We start from the raw sequence: 27,388 nt of genomic DNA, 5'->3' as shown, positions 1-27,388 counted from the left end.
CAGATGGTCACTTCGATTGCCCTCGTGGATGGGAGAATTGTGGTTTTAAACAGAAGTGTGATCAGTAGTTGGGGTGTGTGTGTAGGGGGGCAGGTATGGTGTGGGTCTTAGGGACTTTCGGGGAACTTCAGTCACTGCATCCGGAGGAGACTCCGGATGTCTCCTCGTGTGGCTCAACACCAGATCTAACACCAGATTGTAAGGATGTGGGGAGGAAGCTCCTCAGGCTTTGCCCCCAGAGTCTCGATGCGGGCTTTAGGTCTGCAAATGGGAAACAAACGACTTGATGGCACAAGCTAGCTGCGAACGAGATGCCCTGGGGCCGCGGCCTCCACTGGCTAGGCGGGCGTGGCGTAGGTGAAACCCGCGAGCGCGTTCCGGCCTCACTAGTTTGTCCCTGCGGCCGCCCCATAGGCACCGCGGCGCTCCGAGGGTCCCGAGCCGCGCCGCCATGGCTGCCCGGGTCGGCGTCGCGCCCATCGGCGATGGCCTGCGCTATTCCGGGTCCTTGCAGCCCCCCGCCCAGCCGTCGGACGCCGACCTCGACCGCGGGCTGGTGAGTCTTAACCGGAGCTGCCGCCGTTCTGCCGCTCCGAGCTGCCCGGGCACGCCCGCTGGCGCCCCCTGGAGCCCCGCAGGCCCTGCCCGAGCCCCTCTGCGCCCCTTTACCCCCGAACCGGGGTCGTCCCGGGTGTTCATCCACTCTGACCCACCCCTCGTTCATTCAGCGTTCTTGCTGCTCTGTGCCCCGCGTCGACGAGTCGGCGTGTTGGGAGACTCTCTGGTCCCTCAAGGAGCTTCCCCTCTTGTCGGGGAGACGGACCAGCACCAGGCAAGCAGTTGCTGTGTGACAACGAGCTGTGGGATGGATGCTCCCATCACCTAGGTGGAGACCCCAGGCCAGTCTGTCGGGGCTCCAGAGTGAGAGGCCAGGGGAGGCTTCTTGGAGAGAGCGGTGTAACCGTCGGTGTGCAGCTAAGATCTGAAGATTGAGTAGCAGCAAAGTCGGTGAGGAGGGAAAAGTGTTTCAGATGCCAGCAGTAGTACCTACAAAGTCGTAGCTCAGGGGACACAGGGCTCATAGCAAGGGGTCTCTTCAGGCTGAATTGTAGAGCTGGGAAAAGAAACTGTCCAGTATCAACATACTGCGAGCCACATGTGTTTTTGTTCCTTTTTGTTTCGGTTGGTCCGGGTCTTAGCTGTGGCACGTTGAGGCACGCGGGGTTTTTAGTTGCAGCATGTGAACTCTTGAGTTGTGGAACGTGGGGTCTAGTCCCCTGACCAGGGATTGGAACCTGTGTCCCCGGCATTGGGAGCTCGGATTCTCAGCCACTGGACCCCCTGGAAGTCCACCACATACGTGTTCTCTGATTTTCTGCAGTAGTTAAGTCGCTAAGTCTTGTCTGACTTTTGGGACCCCATGGACTGTAGCCCGCCAGGCTCCTCTGTCCATGGGATTTTCCAGGCAAGAATACTGAAGTGGGTTGCCATTTCCTTCTCCAGGGGGTCTTCCCGACCTAGGAATCCAACCGTGGTCTCCTGCATTGCAGGCAGATTCTTTACCATCTGAGTTATAAGGGAAGCCCATTATATACAGATTTTTCGTAGCCATATTAAAAAGTGAAAAATAAGTAGGTGGATTTAATTTTAACAATGTGTTTTTATTTAATCCTGTATGTCCACAGTGATGTCTTGACGTGAAATCAAATAAACATTATTAATGAGATGTTTTACTTTTTTTTTTTTGGTACTAAGTCTTTGAAATCTAGTGAAACTTACACTTTCAGGATCTTTCAGTTTAGACACATTTCATGTACTCAGTTGCCACCTGTAGTTAGTGGCTACCTTATTAATCTGTGCTCTTCTCCTATGGTGGGGACCAGGACATGGAAGCTTCTGGTAAGCAACACATAAACAGGTAGGTGAATGCTGAGAACATTGGTACCATTTTGATGAGCTTTAGGGGAGAGACAGGTTTGGGCTACTGTAAAGTTCTCTCAGGCTATGTGTGAGAAAAATGGATTAATTGGAGAAAAATCTGGAAACTTGGCTCTTTTATCTCTTATTCACATCACATTCCATTCTGATCCCACCCACAGTAATGTGTCTTGCCCTTAGATACACTGCACTTTATGTCCTTACTGTTGGTTGATTAGTCATACACAGTCTTGTGACATCTTTTATGTTGCCCTGTCATTTTCCAGAGTTTTTTTGTTTCTTAAGAGCAGAGCCTGGGCATTTTCTTCTGTGGTGGTGCTTTAGTCGATAAGTTGTGTCCGACTCTTGCAATCCCATGGACTGTAGCCCGCCAGGCTCCTCTGTCCATGGGATTCTCCAGGCAAGAATACTGGAGTGGGTTGCCATTTCCTTCTCCAGAGGATCTTCCCAACCCAGGAATCGAACCCTGGTCTCCTGCATTGCAGGCAGATTCTTTACTAACTGAAGGAGTCTTTACCAACTGAGGGAAGCCCTTTTCTTCTAGTAAACGCTCAGTTTGTGCGGCTTCCCAGGTGGTGCTAGTGGTAAAGAAACCATCTGCTGATGTGGGGGACGCTAGAGACCAGTTAGATCCTTAGGTTGGGAAGATCCCCTGCAGGAGTGCATGGCAACCCACTCCAGTATTCTTGCCTGGAGAATCCCATGGACAGAGGAGCCTGGCAGGCTACAGTGCATGGGGTCGCAAAGAGTGAAGCAGCTTAGCATGCACAAAGGAACACTCAACTTATTCTTACCTGATTAACTGATAAATTTCTGGAACAGAGTCAGATGGGCTGGAAAGGTTTCAGAAAGCAATATGCTTTCATTCAACAGACATTTCTTGACCACTGCTGGGTACCTACCGGGTATCATCCTTGGAATGAGTAAATGAACAAAACAGATAAAGGTTTGAAGTAGCAAACTCTTTGAGTTCTTGCTGTGTCTGATTCATGCCACACTGCAACCCTGTGAGCAAGGTCCTTTTCAGTTGTCACTTAAATGAGGAGGCAGAGACTCAGAAAGTGGTAACTCATCCAGGGTACTTCACCTAATAAGTGGCACACCTAGGTTCTAAATCCTAACGCTCTCTGTTATTTATTTGGTTGTGCTGGGTTTTAGTTACGACAAACAAACTCTTAGTTGTGGCATGAGGGATCTAGTTCCCTGACCAGGCATTGAACCAGGGCCCCTACATGGGGAGCGTGAACTCTTAGCCACTGGACCATCAGGGAAGTCCCCTAACACTCTTTCTACTGTGACTTGCTGACTCCTTAGAAATAAGGCTTTCTTTCTTTCTTTTTTTTTCATTATTCAACTTTAAAAAGAAAATTGTAGTTGATTTACAGGGTTGTGCTCATTTCAGGTACATAGCAAAGTGATTGAGATAAATATATATATATATATATTTAGATTCTTTCCCCTTATAGGTTATTACAAAATATTGATTATAGTTCCCAGAAATAAGCCTTTCAGAATGGAGTGTTCTATCTGTGATATAAAGCAGATAAGATATTAGGTTGGGTAGAGCTCATCTCTTTATGGAGAATTGTAAAAATCTCAGTCCTGGACTGATTTGCAAGGCAATTGGAACCCTGTGGTATTTTGGAGATAGAAATAATAATGGTGATTTTTTTTTTTTTAACATTTGTAGCTACTTTGGAAAAGGCATGTAGAGAATCTAAGCTGTCAGTCAGGAGACATCTTCAGTAGTCCAGGCACGTGGAGGCTAATGTGTAGGCCAGTGATTCTAAACCTTTCTAGCCCAGTGTCTCCTTTTTGTAACGAATATGAAAGTCTCCTGTAATATCCTAAAGATTAATAGTCAATAAAAAATACCCATAAACATAATTTTAAAAAAGCAGTGTACTGCTCTAGTTGAAGCATAAAGGTGCAATAAGTATTTTATTAGAAAATGACATGTCTGCTATTTAAATGTGTAAGCGCTCGAGTGTGATTACATTAGAGGACACAGTGAAGTACCGATCAGTTGCTGGCGTATTGCACCAGCCACAGAATCACTGTGCGCGTGATGGCAAACGTGCAGGCTGATCTCAGATGTACTGCAGCGGCAGTTCAGACCCACAAGTGCCGTTGCCATCGACGAACCAATTTCTCCCAGGTTGTGAACAAGTTTTGGTTAAAGCGTGGAATCTTTCCTCAATCGACATGGTGGCTGCCCTTGTGGAAAATTCAGTCTTCACTAACACAAATGTTATATGTAGTAAAGTCCTAGACTAAGATGGTCATACGCAGGCTTTTCACCTACTCAGTGTCCAGTGGAGTCTTTTGAAACCGTAAGGGATCCAGTTTGTTGTCCAGTGATGTCTCATACATTTTAGGACTGCTAGGATCAATAGTCCCCATCCATCAAATACCCTCCCTCCCATCCCACTTATCGTGACAACCAAAAATGTCCTCACAAATTTTCAGAAGGCCCCTAAGGGTCTTTTCTGCTTTTGTAGGGAATCATTGGTGCAGGCAGTGACCCGTGATGAGGTGAAAGATAAGAAAGTTGGTAGTAGTAACCTTGGGGGAACTCAGAGGTCCTGAGAGTGATGGGAAGGTGACAAAAGGTGGTGTAACAAAGAATAGATAACTTAGGTATGGGATGCATTCACTAATCTCATTGAAAATAGTAGAAAATAAAGTGTTTGTCAAGGAATTGAAGACATTTTTCATATCATTTTTTAAAAGGATGCAACTTATTTTAAAGTTTTTGAAATGTATCTGTAGTCATATATAGTTCTGTCTCAGACAAGCTTGGGGATTAAGAATTCATGTTCACTAGCCTGTTTGAGAGATTAAAAAGATTAACATATAGGCAGAAATACCTGTGTAATACTTTGAATAAAATATCTTACAATTAAATATTTCATAATCAGAGGTCACAGTCAACTTTGTTTTAGCAAAGCTGCTTCTAATGGACAAGTAGAAAGGAAACTTTAGATTTTAGAGAAGAATATTAACAATTTTTGAAGCAGTTTGAACTATGCTCAGTTTGTATGACGTGCTAGCTTTTTAATTTTTAGTACTTTCCCAAAGAGCACGCCTCCTAGTGTTACTGGGTTGGTGTAGCTAGCTTCCCAGGTGGCTCAGTGGTAAAGAGGCCGCCTGCCAATGCAGGAGCCACTAGGAGACATGGGTTCCATCCCTCGGTCCCCTTGGTGCCCTGGATCAGGAAGATCCCCTGGAGGAGGAAATGCCAACCCACTCCAGTATTCTTACCTGGAGAATTCCATGCACAGAGGAGCCTGGCGGGCTATAGTCCTTGGGGTCACAAAGAGTCAGATGAGACTGAACACACACACACACACACACACACACCCTTTTAAGAAAATTAGCCACATATGTTTCTGTGCAAGCAAAACTAATACATGAAAATCAAAACATATCAAACATGAAAATTATCAGCTGCTTATTCATTACCCAAAAAAGACCACTTTTGTTTTTCAATTGCAATTTGAATTTAAAATATTTACCTTGAAGCTTCACTTTGAAGAAATCATATGGATTGTCTATTATATGCCCATATTTTCAGCCTTGCCCTATTTCCTTGCTGTTCCTTTTACTGTAGAATAGTGTTCCTGTCACTGTAATATAAGAGGAGGCTAAAATGTAAGCTCCATGGACAGGGACTTTGCTGTATTTCCAGCATTTGTAATGGTACCTGATACATGGTAAGCACTTCAAAAATAAACTGTTGAATGAGTAATTGTTATTGTGGAATGGAAGGAGTTTATTTTATCCTACAAATAAAAATACAAGATTCAGCTTATCTAAAGTGTAGTTCATTACATCCCCTCTCCATACATGGCAATTCTTGTCTGTCGCCTACCTTGAATAATGCCATCATCATTCTTTCTCCTTTACATCCATCAAGATATCTTCAGTCCATAAAGATACTTATTCTGTAATTCCTTTTTCTCTCTTCTCACTATTGGTTTTTATCATCTCTATCCTAGCCTGTTGTAATAGCCTTTAAAAACAGGTCTTTTTGCTCTGACCCTTTACAGTTTTAAACGTCACACTGCTATCAGTTATTTTTCTATACTACAGACCTAATTATAGGACTATAAATTTTTAAAATTATTTTACCAAGGTCCTTTTTATTAATTTACCAAGGTCCAAACTTTCCATGGGTTTCCATGGTGGCTCAGTGGTAAGAAGGAACCTGCCTACCAATGCAGGAGACGTGAGCTCTATCCCTGGAGAAGGAAATGACAGCCCACTCCAGTATTCTTGCCTGGAAAATCCCACGGACAGAGGAGCCTGGTGGGCTACGGCTCATGGGGTTGCAAAGAATCGGACATGACGTAGCGAGTAAACAACAACAAACTTTCCGTGGTAACTGTTTAAATTGTATAAATATACCATTGTGATCTACAGGAGTCTTCATGAACTGACCCCTAAATAAGCTGAGTTACCCAGCCCCATTTTCCATTCTCTGTTCTGTACCCTGAGCTGTGACTTTACCTACTGTAGTTTTCTCCTCATCTGAAATTCTTTGCCTGCCAAACTCCTCTTAATTTTTTAAGACTTAGGTTATTGATGTGACACCTTGCCTGACTCTAGTCCCCTAGTAGAATAAAGTTGTTTCATCCTCAGTACTTCCTTAGAAAGTCATACAGTTTTTTATTAAATTATTTCTTATATCAAAATTATTTGTTTATGTATAAGCACCTGCGTGGTGAAGTCTCAAGGGTAAGAACTCACCTGCTTCTGTGACCATGGTAGTCACTTAGTTGTTTATTTAAAGAACAGCTGTTAACTTTTATTACTACTGAGTGGCTTTATAAATAAACAGGGATATTTAGTTCCATATACTTTTTTAAAATTTTAGTTTATTTTTTGGCTGCACTAGATCTTGGTCGCTGCATGCGGGCTTTCTCTAGTTGTGGCGAGCAGGTTTCTCTGCTTGCAGCAAGCTGGTTACTCATTGCTGTGGCTTCTGTTGTCACAGAGCATGGGCCCTGGCACATGGGCTCAGTTGCCCCATGACACCTGTGATCGTACCAGGCCCAGGGTCATGTCCCCTGCATTGGCAGCTGGGCTCCTAACCTCTGGGCCACCCAGGAAGTCCTTGGGTTCAACATATTGATGCGTGTGTTCTTTTCTGTTGGATTTCTCCGTTATGTGAACTAAGGGAGAACAAGAGTCTGTGTATGTCTTGCTCACTACTCTTTTCCCGAGAATTTAGCACAAGGCCTGGCATAGATGCTAAATAAGTGTGTATTTATAAATAAATGCTAGGTGAACTTTCAGAGAGTGACTGGTCTCCCATCTTGGCGTTCTCCATCACAACTACTTTTTTGAGGCCGAATACTTTTTTACTTTTATTTCCCTCTGGTACAACTGTTATCTATCTTGAACTTAAATGTTGCAGTCTCAGGATAGAAGTTTTAGCATTGTGTAACACTTTCAGGCAGTTTATATTTATCTAGAAGGTTATTTACTGCTTATGCTGTTTTGGAAGGATAAAATGCCTTAGGGAATTTGTAAACAGTTTTATGCCCCACCACCCCCCTCGCCCACCAGCAGTAGCGGCTTTGCTGAAGTGTGCTGTTTTCCCTGTTCTCAGAAATTCTTTGATTCATGATAGCGGAACATTTAAAGTAATTTTTCTCGGTGTGTGTGTGGTTTGGTGGATATTTGAAACTAGTTGATGATAACAGATACCTGACTTGTCCCACCTGTTGACTTGCTGGCATTATTTAAATAGTGCTTCTTCTCTTGGAAATGTGTCTTTTAAACTAAAATTAGATATTCTTTACAGGCAAAGACAGTTTTAAAAATCTTTACTCTCTCAGTTCTCAACGTGTTACCAGGCATGGTTTCTGCTCTGTACATTTCTACCTAATGATTAACAGAGGAATGAAACAACTAGATGAAAGAAAAATGGAAGATTAGAGGACATAATGAATAAAAAAGACTGTCATAAATGAGATTCTCTGATTATTATTTTTTTTAATGGTAAAGAGACCATGTATTAAATGTTAAGTATAGTCAGAGTACACATATACTCTGACTTCTTCTGATGTTGCTTTTCAACTTTTGGGAATTGTATTGCTTGATGCTTCTGATAACATAGTTAGTCTCCAACTCTGTTTTTAAAGTCTGTTGATGCGCTTCAGTTTAATCGTTCTTCTGTAACACCGAGTACATGGAAGCTGTGTGCTGGGTGTGTGGGGGAGATGAGTGAGCCAGCCCTGCTACCCTCAAGGTTGGAGGGCAGCAAACCTCTTTTGTAAAAGGCTGAGTAATAGTTTCGGTTGGAGAACATAAGGGCCCCTGTCAGAGAATTTTAAGTAGAAGTTTTAGTAAGTGCCATGTTGTTGTTAAGGACTTCCCTGGTGGCACAAACAGGAAAGAATCTGCCACCTGAGTTTGATCCCTGGGTCAGGAAGATCCCCTGGGGAAGGAAATGGCAACCCACTCCAGTATTCTTGCCTGGAGAATCCCACGGACAGAGGAGCCTGGGGGGCTACCGTCCATGGAATTGCAAAGAGTCGGACACGCCTGAGTGACTAACACTGTGTTGTTGTTCAGTCGCTAAGTTGTGTCTGACTTCGCAACCCCATGGACTGTAGCACACCAGGCTTCCCTGTCCTTCACTATCTCCCAGAGTTTACTCAAACTCATGTCCACTGAGTCGATGGTGCCATTCAGTCATCTCATCCTCGTCACCCCCTTCTCCTCCTGCCTGCCCTCAATTTTTCCCAGTGTCAGGGTCTTTTCCGGTGAGTAGGCTCTTTGCATCTGGTGGCCAAGGTATTGGAGTTGATACCAAATTTGTTGATACCTTATTTTATATTCCCACTTGGCATAACTCATTCATTCCTTCCGTTTTAGAAAACTTGTGATATTCTACTGTTTAGAAACAGCTTAGAGTTGTTGACTACTTTACTCTCATTTTTAAGTGTCAGTGTATCTCTTTCCGGCACTGTTTATTGTCTATATTCTATCAGTATGATAAAGTGTTTTTAACTGAGATTTTGTGGAGGATTTGTCTCAGGTGCTTATAATATAAAATCACTTTTGGCCAGAACAAAAAGTGTGACCATGTGGGATCTTCTAAAGTCTTTTCTTTATTAATACTCTTTCTTAATATCATTAATAAACTTTTTTCTGAGTTTGTTTCTCCTTAAACAATGCTTCCCAATCTTTTCAACCTTTAATAAGGTACAAATTTTCATACCTGTCTCCTGCTCCCATATATTAATAATATTTTTTATTTTTGATCATTGAATATATACAATTGAGATAAAAATTAATGCTGTGTTGATGTTTGGCAAAACTAATACAATTACGTAAAGTTTAAAAATAAAATAAAATAAATTAATAAAAAAATTAATGCTATGAATGTATTAAGTTCATGATATGCAAACAAATAGGGAGGAAATGAACTAACTTTTTAGTGAATGCTATTAATCAAACACTGTTATATTTTTCCACTTCTCATAATAACCAGTGAAGTTAGATACTACTTTTTGTCATTTTACTCATAAGAAAACTAAGGATCAAAGTGGTCAATTAACTCTCTCAAGGTCATAGAGCTAGCAAGTGACCAGACTAGGATATGAAACCAACTTTGACTTTAAAAGTCCTTGACTGTTCTACATTACCATATTTTTTCCTGTTTTTACTTTTTGTTGTACATATTTTTTACTGTTCCATCATTTAGAAATCAGAAATGGATGAAATTCAGTTCCAAAAAATGATGTACAGTCTTGGTTTGGGGGGTAATTTTTAGAGCCTTCAGAAGCTTCAAGATGTGTTTAAAAATTCTTAAATTTCAAAACAGAATTAATTTCATTTCATCTCAACTCAGAAAGGAAGAAAATAATACTGTATAATGAAACTTAAGCTAAAAGCATTGCTACTTTCAGAAATTATGGCCTTAAACTAAAAGACCCTATTGTAATGTAAAGAAGTAAAAGTAGCTTTCAGAAAATGTTGATTTCCCAAGAAAAAAGAATAAGCAAATTGCAAGGTGTTGCAGGTAAACCAAAAGAAAGAGTTTAAGGACCACTGGCCAGGGAATTCAAAGTGGGCATAATAGAAGACTAAGTACATGACGGGGGTGTGCTAGCAGGACACACAGCCATCACTTTTACAGTCAGGGGAGGGATAAAATTAAGGGATTAATTTCTCAAGGATCACAAGGGAGATACCAAAGATCAGGTGTATTTGTTTTTATTGAAGAATTTGTTTTTAAAGTTTGTTTTAAAGTAGACAGGTCAGAGGGTTTTCTGACTGGAGAAGTTAGTTATTATTAATAAACCCCTTGGCAACCACTCCAGTATTCTTGCCTAGAGAATCCCATGGATGGAGGAGCCTGGTGAGCTCTGGTCCATGGGGTCGCAAAGAGTTGGACACGACTGAAGCAACTTAGCGCACCACTGACTGGTGGGCTCATCCCAAGATTTTTCTTTTTTAATAACCTTTATTTTTTCCCCTGATTTTAAAAGAAACGATTGTATAATATCATATAGTAATTGAAATAGCTACCATTTATTGAATGTTTACTGCATGTAAAAATACGAGGTGACGTATCAGATCAGATCAGTCGCTCAGTCGTGTCCGACTCTTTGTGACCCCATGAATCACAGCACGCCAGGCCTCCCTGTCCATCACCAACTCCTGGAGTTCACTGAGACTCATGTCCATCGAGTCAGTGATGCCATCCAGCCATCTCATCCTCTGTCGTCCCCTTCTCCTCCTGTCCCCAATCCCTCCCAGCAGCAGAGTCTTTTCCAATGAGTCAACTCTTCGCATGAGCTGGCCAAAGTACTGGAGTTTCAGCTTTAGCATCATTCCTTCCAAAGAAATCCCAGGGCTGATCTCCTTCAGAATGGACTGGTTGGATCTCCTTGCAGTCCAAGGGACTCTCAAGAGTCTTCTCCAACACCACAGTTCAAAAGCATCAATTCTTCGGCGCTCAGCCTTCTTCACAGTCCAACTCTCACATCCATACATGACCACAGGAAAAACCATAGCCTTGACTAGACGAACCTTTGTTGGCAAAGTAATAGCAATGTCTTTGCTTTTGAATATGCTGTCTAGGTTGGTCATAACTTTTCTTCCAAAGAGTAAGCATCTTTTAATTTCATGGCTGCAGTCACCATCTGTAGTGATTTTGGAGCCCAGAAAAATAAAGTGTGATACTGTTTCCACTGTTTCCCCATCTATTTCCCATGAAGTGATGGGACCGGATGCCATGATCTTCGTTTTCTGAATGTTGAGCTTTAAGCCAACTTTTTCACTCTCCACTTTCACTTTCATCAAGAGGCTTTTGAGTTCCTCTTCACTTTCTGCCATAAAGGTGGTGTCATCTGCATATCTGAGGTTATTGATATTTCTCCCGGCAATCTTGATTCCAGCTTGTGTTTCTTCCAGTCCAGTGTTTCTCATGATGTACTCTGCATATAAGTTAAATAAGCAGGGTGACAATATACAGCCTTGATGAACTCCTTTTCCTATTTGGAACCAGTCTGTTATTCCATGTCCAGTTCTAACTGTTGCTTCCTGACCTGCATACAAATGTCTCAAGAGGCAGATCAGGTGGTCTGGTATTCCCATCTCTTTCAGAATTTTCCACAGTTCCTTGTGATCCACACAGTCAGGGGCTTTGGCATAGTCAATAAAGCAGAAATAGATGTTTTTTTTCTAGAACTCTCTTGCTTTTTCAATGATCCAGTGGATGTTGGCAATTTGATCTCTGGTTCCTCTGCCTTTTCTAAATCCAGCTTGACCATCAGGAAGTTCACGGTTCATATATTGCTGAAGCCTGGCTTGGAGAATTTTGAGCATTACTTTGCTAGCGTGTGAGATGAGTGCACTTGTGCGGTAGTTTGAGCATTCTTTGGCATTGCCTTTCTTTGGGATTGCAATGAAAACTGCCCTTTTCCAGTCCTGTGGCCACTGCTGAGTTTTCCAAATTTGCTGGCATATTGAGTGCAGCACTTTGACAGCATCATCTTTCAGGATTTGGAATAGCTCAACTGGAATTCCATCACCTCCACTAGCTTTGTTCGTAGTAATGCTTTCTAAGGCCCACTTGACTTCACATTCCAGGATGTCTGGCTCTAGGTGAGTGATCACACCATTGTGATTATCTGGGTTGTGAAGCTCTTTTTTGTATAGTTCTTCTATGTATTCTTGCCATCTCTTCTTAATATCTTCTGCTTCTGTTAGGTCCATACCATTTCTGTCCTTTATCGAGCCCATCTTTGCATGAAATGTTCCTTTGGTATCTCTGATTTTCTTGAAGAGGTGATGTATATGTATGTCCTAATTCATAAAAACTCAGAGCAACCCGAGAGGTAGGTTATTATTAACCTCATTTTACAGATGAAGAAACACTGGTATCCCTGGAGAAGGAAACGGCAACCCACTCCAGTATTCTTACCAGGATAATCCCATGGACAGAGGAGCCTGGTGGGCTACAGTACATGGAGTTGCAGAGAGTCTGACATGACAGAGGATTGTGCACAGAGCATGAAACGCTAGTATAGAGGTTAAGTAACTTGTTCAGGGTTACATTGCAGACATGTAGAGAGCAATTCAAACCATATTTCTCTGAATTGCAAAGTCTGTGATCCAAAGTCTTTGTTTCAGTGAAAAAAGGTAGGTAATAAGAATATATGACTACTGTTAAATGTTTTGGTTTATAGGATTCCATTTTTTTTTTTTTCCTGGTATATATGCTGACCCTTCTGTCTTGTAACTTTTATTCTCTACCATGGTCTGAAAACATTCCTCAATATATTATTTAATTGTGGGTGCACATTTTTGATATGCCTTTGTTTATTTAACTATTCTATTATTGGGTATTCAAATTGTTTCCAGTTTTATATATTACAAATAATGCAGTGATGCATATTCTCATGTAGACGTTTTTATGCACCTGTTTTCTTAGCCTAATGACATGAAAATGTTTAAGGCTATTGATTCCTAGGATGAAATCTAGACTGTCCCAACTTGAATTTGCAGCATCAGTTTGAGAATGTTCATTGAACCACTCCCTTGACAACCTGTAAGGCTTTGAGTTATTAGCTAAATGGATGCCTCTCTTTATTAATGGCCTTTATACAGGACTGTGACAGATTGCCACATGGCCCTACCCAGAAGTTGAAGGAGGTACTGGTAATCGTACTTTCATACTTAACAAACTGGTTGGTTTTATTTTAAATGTAGGACTTTTGGACATACAACTTCCTGTTGGAGGATGAGGGAAGGTAACATTTTGTGGGGTGGGGAGGGGGGAGGAAATTGTAAGCAATGGGGACATCAAGAACCAGTGCTAGGGTCTGGTTTGACATTAGATAATTAAGGGACACTATTTTCTCTAGGTAGTTTATAAAATTACCCAGTAAGTGGTTGTGCAAGACTTTTTAAGGCTTTTGTGAACAGGCACTGAAGTCAGATAGGGATGTTTCTTTGAGTATGAACTCACACTGTCAACATAATTGAATGATTTTTATAATCTATTAAAAGAGTGTGGAAGTAGTTTTAAATTGTTGCTTGAAGACCTAGGCTGTGTCTGGGATTAGGGTACCTGTGTTCCAGCCCCAGGGCAGACACTGATGATCATTGCTACATCTCAGACATGGCATGTGACTATTTAGGACCTGCATAAAAGGAAGGAAGTAGAGTGGGTTTTGACTAGATATTTTCTATTATTTCTTTGAACTCTAGAAATGCCAACAAAACATTGGACAGCTTAAGAAAACTATTAAAAATAAAACAGAAACTTTTTTTGTATAAAAGTATAATGTCTCTGTTCCTAGCATATCATATGTACATCTGTTTGCACCTTTCAAAAGTCAGATAGAAACGGTTTCCAGAAAGAGATAATAAACAGATGAATTGGCAGAAGTGTGTGATTGTGTGAGAGGAAGAGAGACAGGGAAGGCTCACTTGAAGGTAGGCTAAAATAGTTTAGAACTTCGTTTAGAATTTAGGAATAGTGTAGAACTCAATTCAGGAAGTTACTGGACAAAAGTAATCTAATGGAAGTACAATAATAAAATGATACAGGATATCAATTGGCTAAAAAAGTCCCCTGTCTCCAAATTTTAGAAAGTAGAATTAGGGAAACTCCGTAAACTTGAAAGAGTTAAATTTAGGGCCATTGAATAAAATAGCAGTGATGAACAAGTTAAACTAATTCCTGTGTATGTGTGTGTGCATGTGTGTGAAAATTGCTCAGTCATGTCCGACTCTGTGCGACCCCATGGACTATACAGTCCATGGAATTCTCCAGGCCGGAATACTGGAGTAAGTAGCCTTTCCCTTCTCCAGGGGGTCTTCCCAACCCAGCGATTGAACCCAGGTCTTTACCCGCTGAGCCACAAGGGAAGCCCAAGAATACTGGAGTGGGTATCCTACCCCTTCTCCAGCAGATCTTCCCAACCCAGGAATCAAACTGGGGTCTCCTGCATTGCAGGCAGATTCCTTACCAACTGAGCTATCAGGGAAGCCATAGAACTAAATGAACCTTGAATTGCCCAGAAGACCAAGCTCTTGAGAGTGGGTATATCTGAAGCTTCAGGCCAAAGAACTCCTCTCACTGATAGACTTGACACATCTGGTGTCAGGAGGAACAAGCATGGATGCAAAGCCTGCCTGAGTTCTTACTTCCTAACATATCTTCCAAACACTGCAGTTATCTTTCAGTATCATTCTCATTTAATTTTTCTAATTAGAATTTGGTTTGTCCCTTTTTGGCCTGTCTGCTCAGGGTTATTATCTTGAGATGATTCCTGTTGTTAGATAGATGGACATTGACCTTATATTTTACAAGTTGTCTGCTCTGATGTTTGAAATACTTCACAGGTTACTGGTATAATCTGTATTTAACATATTCTGTAGATGACCTCTGCCCTCCAACACACATGTATATTCAGTTGCAAAGACCTAAGGTCATGGTGGGGCTTCTCAAGTGGCTCAGTGGTAAGGAATCCACTTACCAAGCAAGAAATGTGGATTCGATGCCTGGGTCAAGATTCCGCTGGAGAAGGAAATGGCAACCCACTCAAGTATTCTTGCTTGGGAAATCCCATGGACAGGGGAGCCTGATAGAGTCCATGGAGTCGCATTAAGTCACACATGACTTAATGACTAAACAGCAGGTGTAGCAGCAGCAAGGTCACAGTGAGTTAGGGCAGAATCTGAATCAAGATTCAGGTTTCCCAGCTTCTAACCTTTGTTCTCGCCTGTATCCTTCCTTTTCCTATCCTCACCTGTATCCTATCCCTCAGTTTTATCTTGACTCTTCTCAGAAGCCGTCTATAATACAGAAGCAGAGTCCTTAGCAACTGGCCATCTGTCTAGGGGCCATCTACCCACACATTCATCCGTTCAGTCAGTTGACACTAACTTTTATTTAACCCATCGTATATTCTAGGAATACAAAAATGAATAATGCTTGCTTCCTGCTCCCTGGAGGCTCACAGTTCAGTAAAGGAGACAAGTTATGAAGTTGTAATCTGTGATCACAGTAGACAAATAAACTGGGATGTAGAGATGTGGGAGTTTGAATAGAGGAGGGGGATTCAACAGCCACTGGCATTGATTTCTTTCATATTTGGAAGTTTACTTGATGCTGCTGCCTATCTAGAGTAGTTCGTTTTTGTTTTTTTTTTTTTTTTGCTATTTAGTAACTGATGTATAAAAATAGATTTAAGGGACTAGATCTGATAGAGTGCCTGATGAACTATCGATGGAGGTTCGTGACATTGTACAGGAGACAGGAATCAAGACCATCCCCAAGAAAAAGAAATGCAAAAATGCAAAATGGCTGTCTGAGGAGGCCTTACAAATAGCTGTGAAAAGAAGGGAAGTGAAACAGCAAAGGAAAAAAGGAAAGATATACCCATTTGAATGCAGAGTTCCAAAGAATAACAAGGAGAGATAAGAAAGCCTTCCTCAGCAATCAATGCAAAGAAATAGAGGAAAACAATAGAATGGGAAAGACTAGAGATCTCTTCAAGAAAATTAGAGATACCAAGGGAACATTTCATGCAAAGATGGAGTCAATAAAGGACAGAAATGGTATGGACCTAACAAAAGCAGAAGATATTAAGAAGAAGTGGCAAGAATACACAGAAGAACTATACAAAAAAGATCTTCACAACCCAGATCATCATGATGGTGTGATCACTCACCTAGAGCCAGAAATCCTGGAATGTGAAGTCAAGTAGGCCTTAGGAATCATCACTACAAACAAAGCTAGTGGAGGTGATGGGATTCCAGTTGAGCTATTTCAAATCCTAAAAGGTAATGCTATGAAAGTGCTGCACTCAATATGCCAGCAAATTTGGAAAACTCAGCAGTGGCCACAGGACTGGAAAAGGTCAGTTTTCATTCCAATCCCAAAGAAAGGCAATGCCAAAAAATGCTCAAACTACCGCACAATTGCACTCATCTCACATGCTGCTAAAGTGATGCTTAAAATTCTCCAAGCCAGGCTTCAGCAATACATGAACCGTGAACTTGCAGATGTTCAAGCTGGATTTAGAAAAGGCAGAGGAACCAGAGATCAAATTGCCAACATCTGCTGGATCATCAAAAAAGCAAGAGAGTTCCAGAAAAACATCTATTTCTGCTTTATTGACTATGCCAAAGCCCCTGACTGTGTGGACCACAATAAACTGTGGAAAATTCTGAAAGAGATGGGAATACCAGACCACCTGACCTGCCTCTTGAGAAATTTGTATGTAGGTCAGGAAGCAACAGTTAGAACTGGACATGGAACAACAGACTGGTTCCAAATAGGAAAAAGAGTTCGTCAAGGCTGTATATTGTCACCCTGCTTGTTTAATTTCTATGCAGAGTACATCATGAGAAATGCTGGGCTGAAAGAAGCACAAGCTGGAATCAAGATTGCCGGGAGAAATATCAATAACCTTAGATATGCAGATGACACCACCTTTATGGCAGAAAGTGAAGAACTAAAGAGCCTCTTGATAAAAGTGAAAAAGGAGAGTGAAAAAGTTGGCTTAAAATTCAACATTCAGAAAACTAAGATCATGGCATCCGGTCCCATTACTTCATGGGAAATAGACGGGGAAACAGTGGACACAGTAGCTGACTTTATTTTTTTGGGCTCCAAAATCACTGCAGATGGTGATTGCAGCCATGAAATTAAAAGATGCTTATTCCTTGGAAGGAAAGTTATGACCAACCTAGATAGCATATTAAAAAGCAGAGATGTTACTTTGCCAACAAAGATCCGTCTAGTCAAGGCTATGGTTTTTCCAGTGGTTGTGTATGGATGTGAGAGTTGGACTGTAAAGAAAGCTGAGCGCCAAAGAATTGATGCTTTTGAACTGTGGTGTTGGAGAAGACTCTTAGGGTCCCTTGGACTGCAAGGAGATCCAACCAGTCCATCCTAAATGAGATCAGTCCTGGGTGTTCATTGGAAGGACTGATGTTGAAGTGAAACTCCAATAATTTGGCCACCTCATGCGAAGAGCTGACTCATTTGAAAAGACCCTGATGCTGGGAAAGATTGAGGGCAGGAGGAGAAGCGGACAACAGAGGATGAGATGGTTGGATGGCATCACCGACTCAATGGACATGGGTGGGTAGACTCCGAGAGTTGGTGATGGACAGGGAGGCCTGGCATGCTGCGATTCATGGGGTTGCAGAGTCGGACACGACTGAGCGACTGAACTGAACTGATGTATATATATATATATATCTGACATCCTGATGTGTTAGCGACTATGGTCACTAATGCTATCTTTACATGAGCAGTGGTGAAAAAAATCTAATAAGTTCTAAAAGAAATTAGATAAATTTATGAATAAATAAATAGTTTTCGAGAACTCACATGTTTTGTTTTGAGATTGTGAATCAGTTTGTAACCTTTGTGAGATGATCTTATTAATCTCTGTCTCTACCCCTAGTACAGTGCCTGGTTTGTAGTCAGCACCCAGATTAAATGTCTAAATAAATGTTGAATTTGTGACTAATGAATGTGCCTAAAAGCAGTATTTTCTGGTTCTGAAACACAGCAAAAATATGTATCATTCAGGGTTCTCCGAAGAAACTGAGCTAAGGAATCAGCTTACCTAGTTGTGGGAGCTGGCAAGTTTAAAATCTGTAGGGCAGGCCCACAGGGTGGAAACCTTCAGACGTCAGCTCATTCTTGAGTAGAATTTCTACTTCCCCAGGGAAATCTCAGTTTTTCATATTAAGGCCTTTCAACTGACTGGATGAGGCCACTTGCATGATCAAAGAAACCCCTTTCCTTAATAAAGTCAGCTGAATATAGATGTCAGCCTGATGTACAAAATACCAATATGCCAACACCTGGCTTGGGATTTAATGGACTGACCTGACACGTAAAATTGACACATAAAATGAACCATCACAGTATCCTTGGGTTTGAGAACTTGAAGCCAAATGTGCAGCCTGGTTTGGCAAACCTATGATGAGCCAAGGGGCTCCTGATGCTCTGCAAGGCCACCAGGACTAGGTTGGTACTGAGACAGGACTTTCTGACTAGTCACATTTAATGTGAGCAAAGAATACCTGCTTGGTTACTAGAGACAAGGTTCGTATCATTAGGTCACTGAACGAATGCACAACAGCACTTTCTCATAAGTTATAGCAAGGATTTAAGTTTGGAGAACTTTTTGTCAGTTACATTAGAGAGTGGAGAAGCACTCGCTTGGCATGAGCCTAGGGTTTTGTTTCCTACTGTGTTTGCTTCCGAATGTTGTTTTGATTTGTTTCTGTTTTGCCCTTTTATTTCCTCTCTAGTCATGCTGTAGAAATGAATGCTTGCCTCTGGTTTAAAATAAGTGACTTTAACGTTGAGCAAGTAAGACGTCATTAGCATTGTTTTTTCTCTTTTACTTAGGTTAAGTTTTTCACTTCAGTTGGTTACAGAAATGGTGTTTTGAGTAAAGTGCAGGTGTATTTGTTTGAGGCAATGTAATGGTAAGGGCCAGGTAGATTAATGTGGATTGGTCCAATTTAGATACGAAAATCTGTGAAATTCATGTCAGCTTGAAAGTTTAGGGAAGGATAATTGTAAAAAAAATAAAAATTCTCTTCTAAATGTCTTTGTATCATGTCTGCCCCTCTTTCTGGAATATAAATCCTCTCCTTCTTTTGATCTGCATGTGCAATACCTCTTTCTCCAATTCTGCTGATTTGCCAGCAGTCTTTCTTATTTCTTCCCTTTTTTCTCCTTTCCACTTGCTGTTGTTTAAATTCAAAGAGCTTTCTTTGGAGAAATTGAACCAAGTAATGAGGCCACATAAAACACCAAGTTCAGCAGAAAGTGATTTGCTTGTGATTAACCCTTGAGAATTGAACCACTGCCAGATAACGAAGAATGCAGTTTGAGACAACCTGCTCATTCTTCTTTTCCATTAGTAGATGAGACCCTTTCTTCCCCAGGTGTTAGGAATTCATGTACAGCTTTGCTCAGGTTTTATTGATCAAACTCAGGGTGGCATGTTTTTAGAAAAGCAAGACCAAAAGGGAGCTTATGACAGCCCTTCCCTCTGCCCCACTTCCTCCTACAGACTTTCCAGCAAAAGGCAACTCCATTCTTCCAGTTGTTTAAGGCAATAACATTGACGTCTTTCCCGAAGCTTTATTAAAGTATAATTGGCAAATAAAAACTGTGTATATGTATGGTTTACAACATGATGATTTCATAGACATATACATTGTGAAATGATTGCCATGCTGCTGCTGCTAAGTCGCTTCAGTCGTGTCTGACTCTGTGCCACCCCATAGACGGCAGCCCACCAGGCTCCCCTGTCCCTGGGATTCTCCAGGCAAGAACACTGAAGTGGGTTACCATTTCCCTCTCCAATGCATGAAAGTGAAAAGTGAAAGTGAAGTTGCTCTTAGCAGCCCCATGGACTGCAGCCTACCAGGCTCCTCCATCCATGGGATTTTCCAGGCAAGAATACTGGAGTGGCAATGATTACCATAATTCAGGCTAATTAATACATCTGTCATGTCCATCACATTGTTACTTTCTGTGTGTATATATGTGCGAGAACACTTAAGTTTACTCTTTCAGCAAATTTCAAGTGTAAAACTTATTCATCTAACAGAAATTTTGACCCACATTACCCCATTTCACCCACTAATCACTGTTCTACTCTCTGCTTCTATGAGTTTGACTTTTTTTTAGATTCTACATATATATGTGAGGTCAATCAGTAATTTGTCCTTCTGTGTCTGACTTTATTTCATTTTGTGTTATGGCTTCCCTCGTGGCTCAGACAATAAAGAATCCACCTGCAATGCGGGAGACCTGGGTTTGATCCCTGGGTCAGGAAGATCCCCTGGAGAAGGGAATGGCAACCCACTCCAGTATTCTTGCCTAAGAATTCCATGGACAGAGAAGCCTAGTGAACTACAGTCCATGGGATCACAAAGAGTTGAACACATCCTCCAGGTTCATCCATGTTGTCACAAATGCTAGAATTTCCTTCTCTTTATGGGTGAATAATATTCCATTGTACATGCATACCACATTTTCTTCGTTCATCATCTTCTCTTTCCTTTATACCTCACATCCAGTCTCTCAACAAATCTTATTGGCTTTATCTTCAGAATATATCCAGAATCTGACCACTTCCCCCCAACTTCATGGCTAATCACTTCGGTCCAAGCTACCACAATCTCCTTCCTGGATTATTTTAAATGACTCCTAGCTCATCAGTGCCTCTGTCTTTGACATGTCTTTTCTCAGCATGACAACTAATAACCATTTTAGAATTGTACATATGAAGTCTTAGGCCTCTTAAAACAGACATGGCTTATCGCACTCAGAAAGACTTAAGTCCTTATGCTCATGCTAAGGCCTGACACGACCTGTTGTCCATGTTGCTTCTCTGCCCTCATTTTCTGTTCCTTCTTCTCTCCTTTCTTTGTACGTGCTGGCCTCCTGAGTGTTCGTGGGCACAGCAGTTTATACACGCTTGCCTTAGGGCCTTCAGATTTGTTGCCTCTGCCCATAATGGTTTCTCCTTAAATACTGACATGACTACACTTTCTTCCTATTTTTCGCCACCCAAAAGTCACCTTTTCAGTGAAGCTTCCTCTGTTCACTTATTTGTTGCTTTCATTGTATAAACACACGTAAATTCTCTGGTCGCTTCATTTTCTCCATTGCATGTATCACTTTCTGTGTATATTTTTCTGATTTCTGTTGTTTGTGGTCTGTCTCTTTGAAATACTCAGAGATGGGAGAAAGCCTCCAAATGGCTGAAAAAATGCCTGGCTTTTTTTATTGGGAGTTTTGGTATTTTTCTTTGTTTAGCAGTTCAGTTACTCCTCCTTATTTCTCTACGTGGATATGTGAATTGTATTCATTTAAATTTTTGTAATGAAATTTACCTGGCACAGACCCTTAATTTCATCTTCTTTGTCTTCTGTGAGACTTTTGGATGTATTTACCTGGTCCAGGATATTTTGAAACATGATTATGTGTTAATTTCTTAATTAAATTTAACTATCATTTTGCATTATATTTTCCCATTTCAATCATAATTCCATTCACTAGCAGACACCAATACACAGAACAAATAATACAAGTTCCAGGAGGCATCTGGGTAGTGAGGATGTTGCTTAAGATCATTTTCATCCCTTTATATTTTTGAGAAACTGTGTGTGTGTGTGTATGTATGCTTAGTTGTGTCCACCTCTGTGACCCCATGGACTGTAGCCTGCCAGGCTCCTCTGCCTGTGAAATTTCCCAGGCAAGAATACTGGAGTGGGTTGACATTTCCTACTCTAAGGTGTTCTTCCTGACCCAGGGATCAAACCCCTATCTCTTGTGTCTCCTGCATTGGCAAGTGGATTCTTCACCCCTCGCACTACTTGGGAAGCCCCTGCTGCTGCTGCTGCTAAGTCGCTTCAGTTGTGTCTGACTCTGTGCGACCCCATAGATGGCAGCCCACCAGGCTCCGCTGTCCCTGGGATTCTCCAGGCAAGAACACTGGAGTGGGTTGCCCTTTCCTTCTCCAATGCATGAAAGTGAAAAGTAAAAGTGAAGTCGCTCAGTCGTGTCCGACTGGCAGCGACCCCATGGACTGCGGCCCACCAGGCTCCTCCGTCCATGGGATTTTCCGGTCAAGAGTACTGGAGTGGGGTGCCATTGCCTTCTCCTATTACTAACTACTTTGTTAGACGGGAAATCTAGAGATAAGCAGTCCCTACATCCAGAAGCTCACATTTTAGAAGGGGTTTAAAATAGGTAAATCAGGGGAAAGGTTGGGGGAGTGATAGGTTGGGAGTTTGGGATTGGTATGTACAAACTGCTGTATTTAAAATAAAATGCTTTTCCATTAAATAAATAAAACGTATGTCTAATTCTAAAAATAGAGAAAGAAATAGGCAAACTATTATTATTAATAAAGAATGTGCTATGTACTGTAATAGAACTGCTAAGTATTGGGTTGACCAAAAGTTTTGTTTGGGTTTTTCTAACAAACGAACCTTTTGGCCAACCCAATACCTTGGGGTCACTGAAATGTTTTATTTGAGTGAGGAGATGGGTGATGAAATGAGGTGACCTTAAAGCTGTTTGTTGAAAAATAAGCAGGGATTTTCCAGGAGGACTGAGCATAGAAGAACAGGAAGGATTAGGAGTGAAAATGTGAGAGTGAAGGAAGGACTCGCAGACATCTGCCATGTGTACATGGTGCATCGGTTGCTCTCCATGATCTTTTCTCATAATCATTTTGAGCTTCCTGTGATGTATATGTTCATATTCCCGTTTTATAGATGAGGAAATGGGCCTAGAGACATCAGCTTAGGGTCCCAGATTTGGTCAAGATTGAGTTGAAATTAGAGCCCACACCTGATTAACTCTGAAGCCCGTGGAGTCTACATTCAAGGCTGAAGGGATGGAAGACTGAGGAAGTTCATGCTTGCTTCACAGATGGAAACTGAAAAAAGTAAAGTAACAGTAGTGGCAAAGAGGAATCCGGAATGCTGTGAATCAAGGATGAGGGAGAGGGCGAAAGGCCAGCCAACAGCAGAAACCGTAGTTTTATAATGGTGCTCTTTAGCATAGACATGAGACTTTTCTCCAGCCAGATTTAGCAGTCTAGGCAAAGGATTCTTTATGGTAACTCTCCAACCATTTTGAAATCAATCAGCAATTTCACTGGGAATGTACTGTTTGTTAATTTCTGCAATGCTGTTATACATACGCTTGGACATTTTAAAATCTAAAATATTCATGTGTTGTTTGTAGTCATAGGAGATGCAGCGAAAACTATGCTGTTTGGCATTTTGAGAAATATCTGAAGTTGTCATGAATTTTTAAAACTTTTAATTCAATACCATTAGCCAGTAACATATACATTTGTTATGTGTATACATATCATCTTTGTTTTCCCTGGTGACCATGATGAGATTGTTAAAAACCAAATTTCCAGATTTGGCATGAATAGAATTTTTCTGTTTTCCTTATATAGACCACTTTCCCAAAACACTGGCCTAGACCAGTTGTAAAATAATTAGTGGGTAGAATTTTTACCTGACTGTAACTGATCTAAATTTTAGATATACATACCTTTTTTATAAAAAAGATCAAGTTGTTATAAATACGTGCTAGCATACTTTTACGTAGGAAAAAAAAATGGATCTAAGAATTCATTTAGATCTTTTACCTGGAAAATGTTAGCTACTTTTCCAGCCGTCTGAATCTTCAAAGAAAATGTTACAAAACTAAAACTTGCTGAAGGCAGTCTTGTGGATATTTAAAACCAATGAAAACACCTTGTGTGGCATCCACATTTACCATCTACTGTCAAGATTGCTGGGAGAAATATCAATAACCTCAGATATGCAGATGACACCACCCTTATGGCAGAAAGGGAAGAGGAACTAAAAAGCCTCTTGATGAAAGTGAAAGAGGAAAGTGAAAAAGTTGGCTTAAAGCTCAACATTCAGAAAACGAAGATCATGGCATCTGGTCCATCACTTCATGGGAAATAGATGGGGAAACAGTGGAAACAGTGTCAGACTTTATTTTTCTGGGCTCCAAACTCACTGCAGATGGTGACTGCAGCCATGAAATTAAAAGACACTTACTCCTTGGAAGGAAAGTTATGACCAACCTAGATAGCATATTCAAAAGCAGAGACATTACTTTGCCAACGAAGGTCCATCTAGTCAAGGCTATGGTTTTTCCAGTAGTCATGTATGGATGTGAGAGTTGGACTGTGAAGAAAGCTGAGCACCGAAGAATTGATGCTTTTGAACTGTGGTGTTGGAGAAGACTCTTGAGAGTCCCTTGGACTTCAAGGAGATCCAACCAGTCCATTCTGAAGGAGATCAGTCCTGGGTGTTCTTTGGAAGGACTGATGCTAAAGCTGAAACTCCAATACTGTGGCCACCTCATGCGAAAAGTTGACTCGTTGGAAAAGACCCTGATGCTGGGAGGGATTGGGGGCAGGAGGAGAAGGGGACGACAGAGGATGAGATGGCTGGATGACATCACCGACTCGATGGATATGAGTTTGAGTGAACTCTGGGAGTTGGTGATGGCCAGGGAGGCCTGGCGTGCTGCGATTCATGGGGTCACAGGGAGTCGGACACGACTGAGCGACTGAACTGAACTGACTGACTGACTGATCTCCTACATATGTACGACACCTATGGCAGTTTTAGCTCAAGCCAGAGTACAGGTGTATACATATCTGTCCTTTTAAATCACACTGCCTGATTTCTTTTCTTTTCAGCACATATTCTAATTTTCCAAAGGCAAAGAAATAGGAACATTTCTCTGGTTTCTGTAAAAACACAGGCGTAGCATGGTGTCAGTGTGGTTGCATGAAAGCAGTCTTGGACATCTAACCTGGCTGTTGCCTGGTCGGTGGGAAATGACAGCACTAGTGTTGCTCACACATGCCTCGTTCTCCATTTTGCTTTTAAATGGTCTTTTCAACGTTGTTTTTGTTCTGTTACTGACAATTTAATTTTGAAGCATCATTGTTTAAAAAACATTCAAAATAGAAATTGAAGCACATCATTGTGCTTGACACTAGATCAAATATGGTGTTGTGTCTAGAAAAGAAATAAAATAGATCCTGTTAGCCTGACGGTACAATACCAACATTTAAATAAATGTGAAATAGCATAGTGATAAAGCAAATGTGAAAGTTTTTCAACAGTGGTAAAGTAGAGAAGATGTTGATGGAATTCTCTATTATTTACACAGTTAAGCTAAATGAACCATAGGCTATTTCCTTTTTTAAACCTCAGTTAGCTTAGATGTAATTTTATACTTTAAAAAATTTAAGGACAGATGTAGGTATGGTTGAGAGTTCTCTGTGAACTACTTGGTTAGATGTCAGATAGACTCTCTTGTGCCTCCTACTTTCTGTATTTGCAGTTAGATGGTTACTTTTTTCTGTTTGGGTCATTCACATATATGAAGGGTTGGGGGAACTTGTTGTTACCGTTGTTTAATCCCTAAGTTGTGTCTGACTCTTTGTGACCCTCTGGACTGTACCCTGCCAGGCTCCTCTGTCCATGGGATTTCCCAGGCAAGAATAATGGAGTGGCTTGCCCTTTCCATCTCCAAAGGATTTTCCAGACCCAGGGGTCAAACCCCTGTCTCCTGTTTGGCAGGCAGATTCTTTATTACTGAGCCACCTGGGAAAAGCTATCTAAATTCATGTCTGAAAAAAAATTCCATTGACTTTTTAGTGAATGAAAAACTGTTAGGTAGTAAATAAATATTCTTTTCTAGGAAACAAATGATATTCTTATTCTGGACTATTCGAGGTTCAGTTCAGTTCTGTCACTCAGCCGTGTCCAACTCTTTGCAACCCCATGAACTGCAGCATGCCAGGCCTCCCTCTCCATCACCAACTCCTGGAGTTCACTCAAACTCATGTCCATCGAGTTGGTGATGCCATCTAACCATCTCATCCTCTGTCGACCCCTTCTCCTCCTGCCCTCAATCTTTCCCACCATCAGGGATTTTCAAATGAGTCAGTTCTTCACATCAGGTGGCCAAACTACTGGAGTTTCAGCTTCAACATCAGTCCTTCCAATGAACACTCAGGACTCATTTCCTTTAGGATGGACTGGTTGTATCTCCTTGTAGTCCAAGGGACTCTCAAGAGTCTTCTCCAACTCCATGGTTCAAAAACATCAATTCTTCGGTACTCAGCTTTCTTCACAGTCCAATTCTCACATCCATACATGACCACTGGAAAAACCATAGCCTTGACTAGACGGACCTTTATTGACAAAGCAATGTCTCTGCTTTTGAATATGCTATCTAGGTTGGTCATAACTTTCCTTCCAAGGAGTAAGCATCTTTTAATTTCATGGCTGCAGTCACCATCTGCAGTGAGTTTGGAGCCCAGAAAAATAAAGTCTGACACTGTTTCCACTGTTTCCCCATCTATTTCCCATGAAGTGATGGACCAGATGCCATGATCTTCGTTTTCTGAATGTTGAGCTTTAAGCCAACGTTTTCACTCTCCTCTTTCACTTTCATCAAGAGGCTTTAGTTCCCCTTCACTTTCTGCCATAAAGGTGGTGTCATCTGCATATCTGAGGTTATTGATATTTCTCCTGGCAATCTTGATTCCAGCTTGTGCTTCTTTCAGCCCAGCGTTTCTCATGATGTACTCTGCATGTAAGTTAAATAAGCAGGGTGACAATATACAGCCTTGACGTACTCCTTTTCCTATCTGGAACCAGTCTGTTGTTCCATGTCCAGTTCTAACTGTTGCTTCCTGACCTGCATACAGATGTCTCAAGAGGCAGGTCAGGTGGTCTGGTAATCCCATCTCTTTCAGAATTTTCCACAGTTTATTGTGATCCACACAGTCAAAGGCTTTGGCATAGTCAATAAAGCAGAAATAGATGTTTTTCTGGAACTCTTTTGCTTTTTCGATGATCCAGCAGATGTTGGCAATTTGATCTCTGGTTCCTCTGCCTTTTCACAATCCAGCTTGAACATCTGGAAGTTCATGGTTCACATATTGCTGAAGCCTGGCTTGGAGAATTTTGAGCATTACTTTACTAGCGTGTGAGATGAGTGTAATTGTGCGGTAGTTTGAGCATTCTTTGGCATTGCCTTTCTTTGGATTGGAATGAAAACTGACCTTTTCCAGTCCTGTGGCCGCTCCTGAGTTTTCCAAATTTGCTGGCATATTGAGTACAGCACTTTCACAGCATCATCTTTCAGGATTTGAAATAGCTCACCTGGAATTCCATCACCTCCACTAGCTTTGTTCGTAGTGATGCTTCCTAAGGCCAGCTTGGCTTCACATTCCAGGATGTCTGGCTCTAGGTCAGTGATCACACTATCGTGATCATCTGGGTTGTGAAGATCTTTTTTTACAGTTCTTCTGTGTATTCTTGCCATCTCTTCTTAATATCTTCTGCTTCTGTT

The 27,388-nt window shown here is 41.4% G+C and overlaps 1 protein-coding gene across 1 annotated transcript in view; it reads left to right on the top strand.

Annotated features, from left to right (window-relative positions):
* Positions 1–390: 390 nt before the first annotated feature.
* DNAJC15 (DnaJ heat shock protein family (Hsp40) member C15) overlaps positions 391–27,388 on the top strand; it is a 75,918-nt gene continuing 48,920 nt past the window's right edge. Inside the window, 1 exon segment of the mRNA XM_025263029.3 lies at positions 391–556. Within this exon segment, the coding sequence (XP_025118814.2) occupies positions 452–556 (105 nt within the window). The 5' untranslated portion in view covers positions 391–451.

Source organism: Bubalus bubalis, chromosome 13 (genome assembly GCF_019923935.1).
Source record: "Bubalus bubalis isolate 160015118507 breed Murrah chromosome 13, NDDB_SH_1, whole genome shotgun sequence".
Lineage (NCBI taxonomy): Eukaryota > Metazoa > Chordata > Mammalia > Artiodactyla > Bovidae > Bubalus > Bubalus bubalis.
This window is presented reverse-complemented; position numbering and strand designations above follow the sequence as displayed.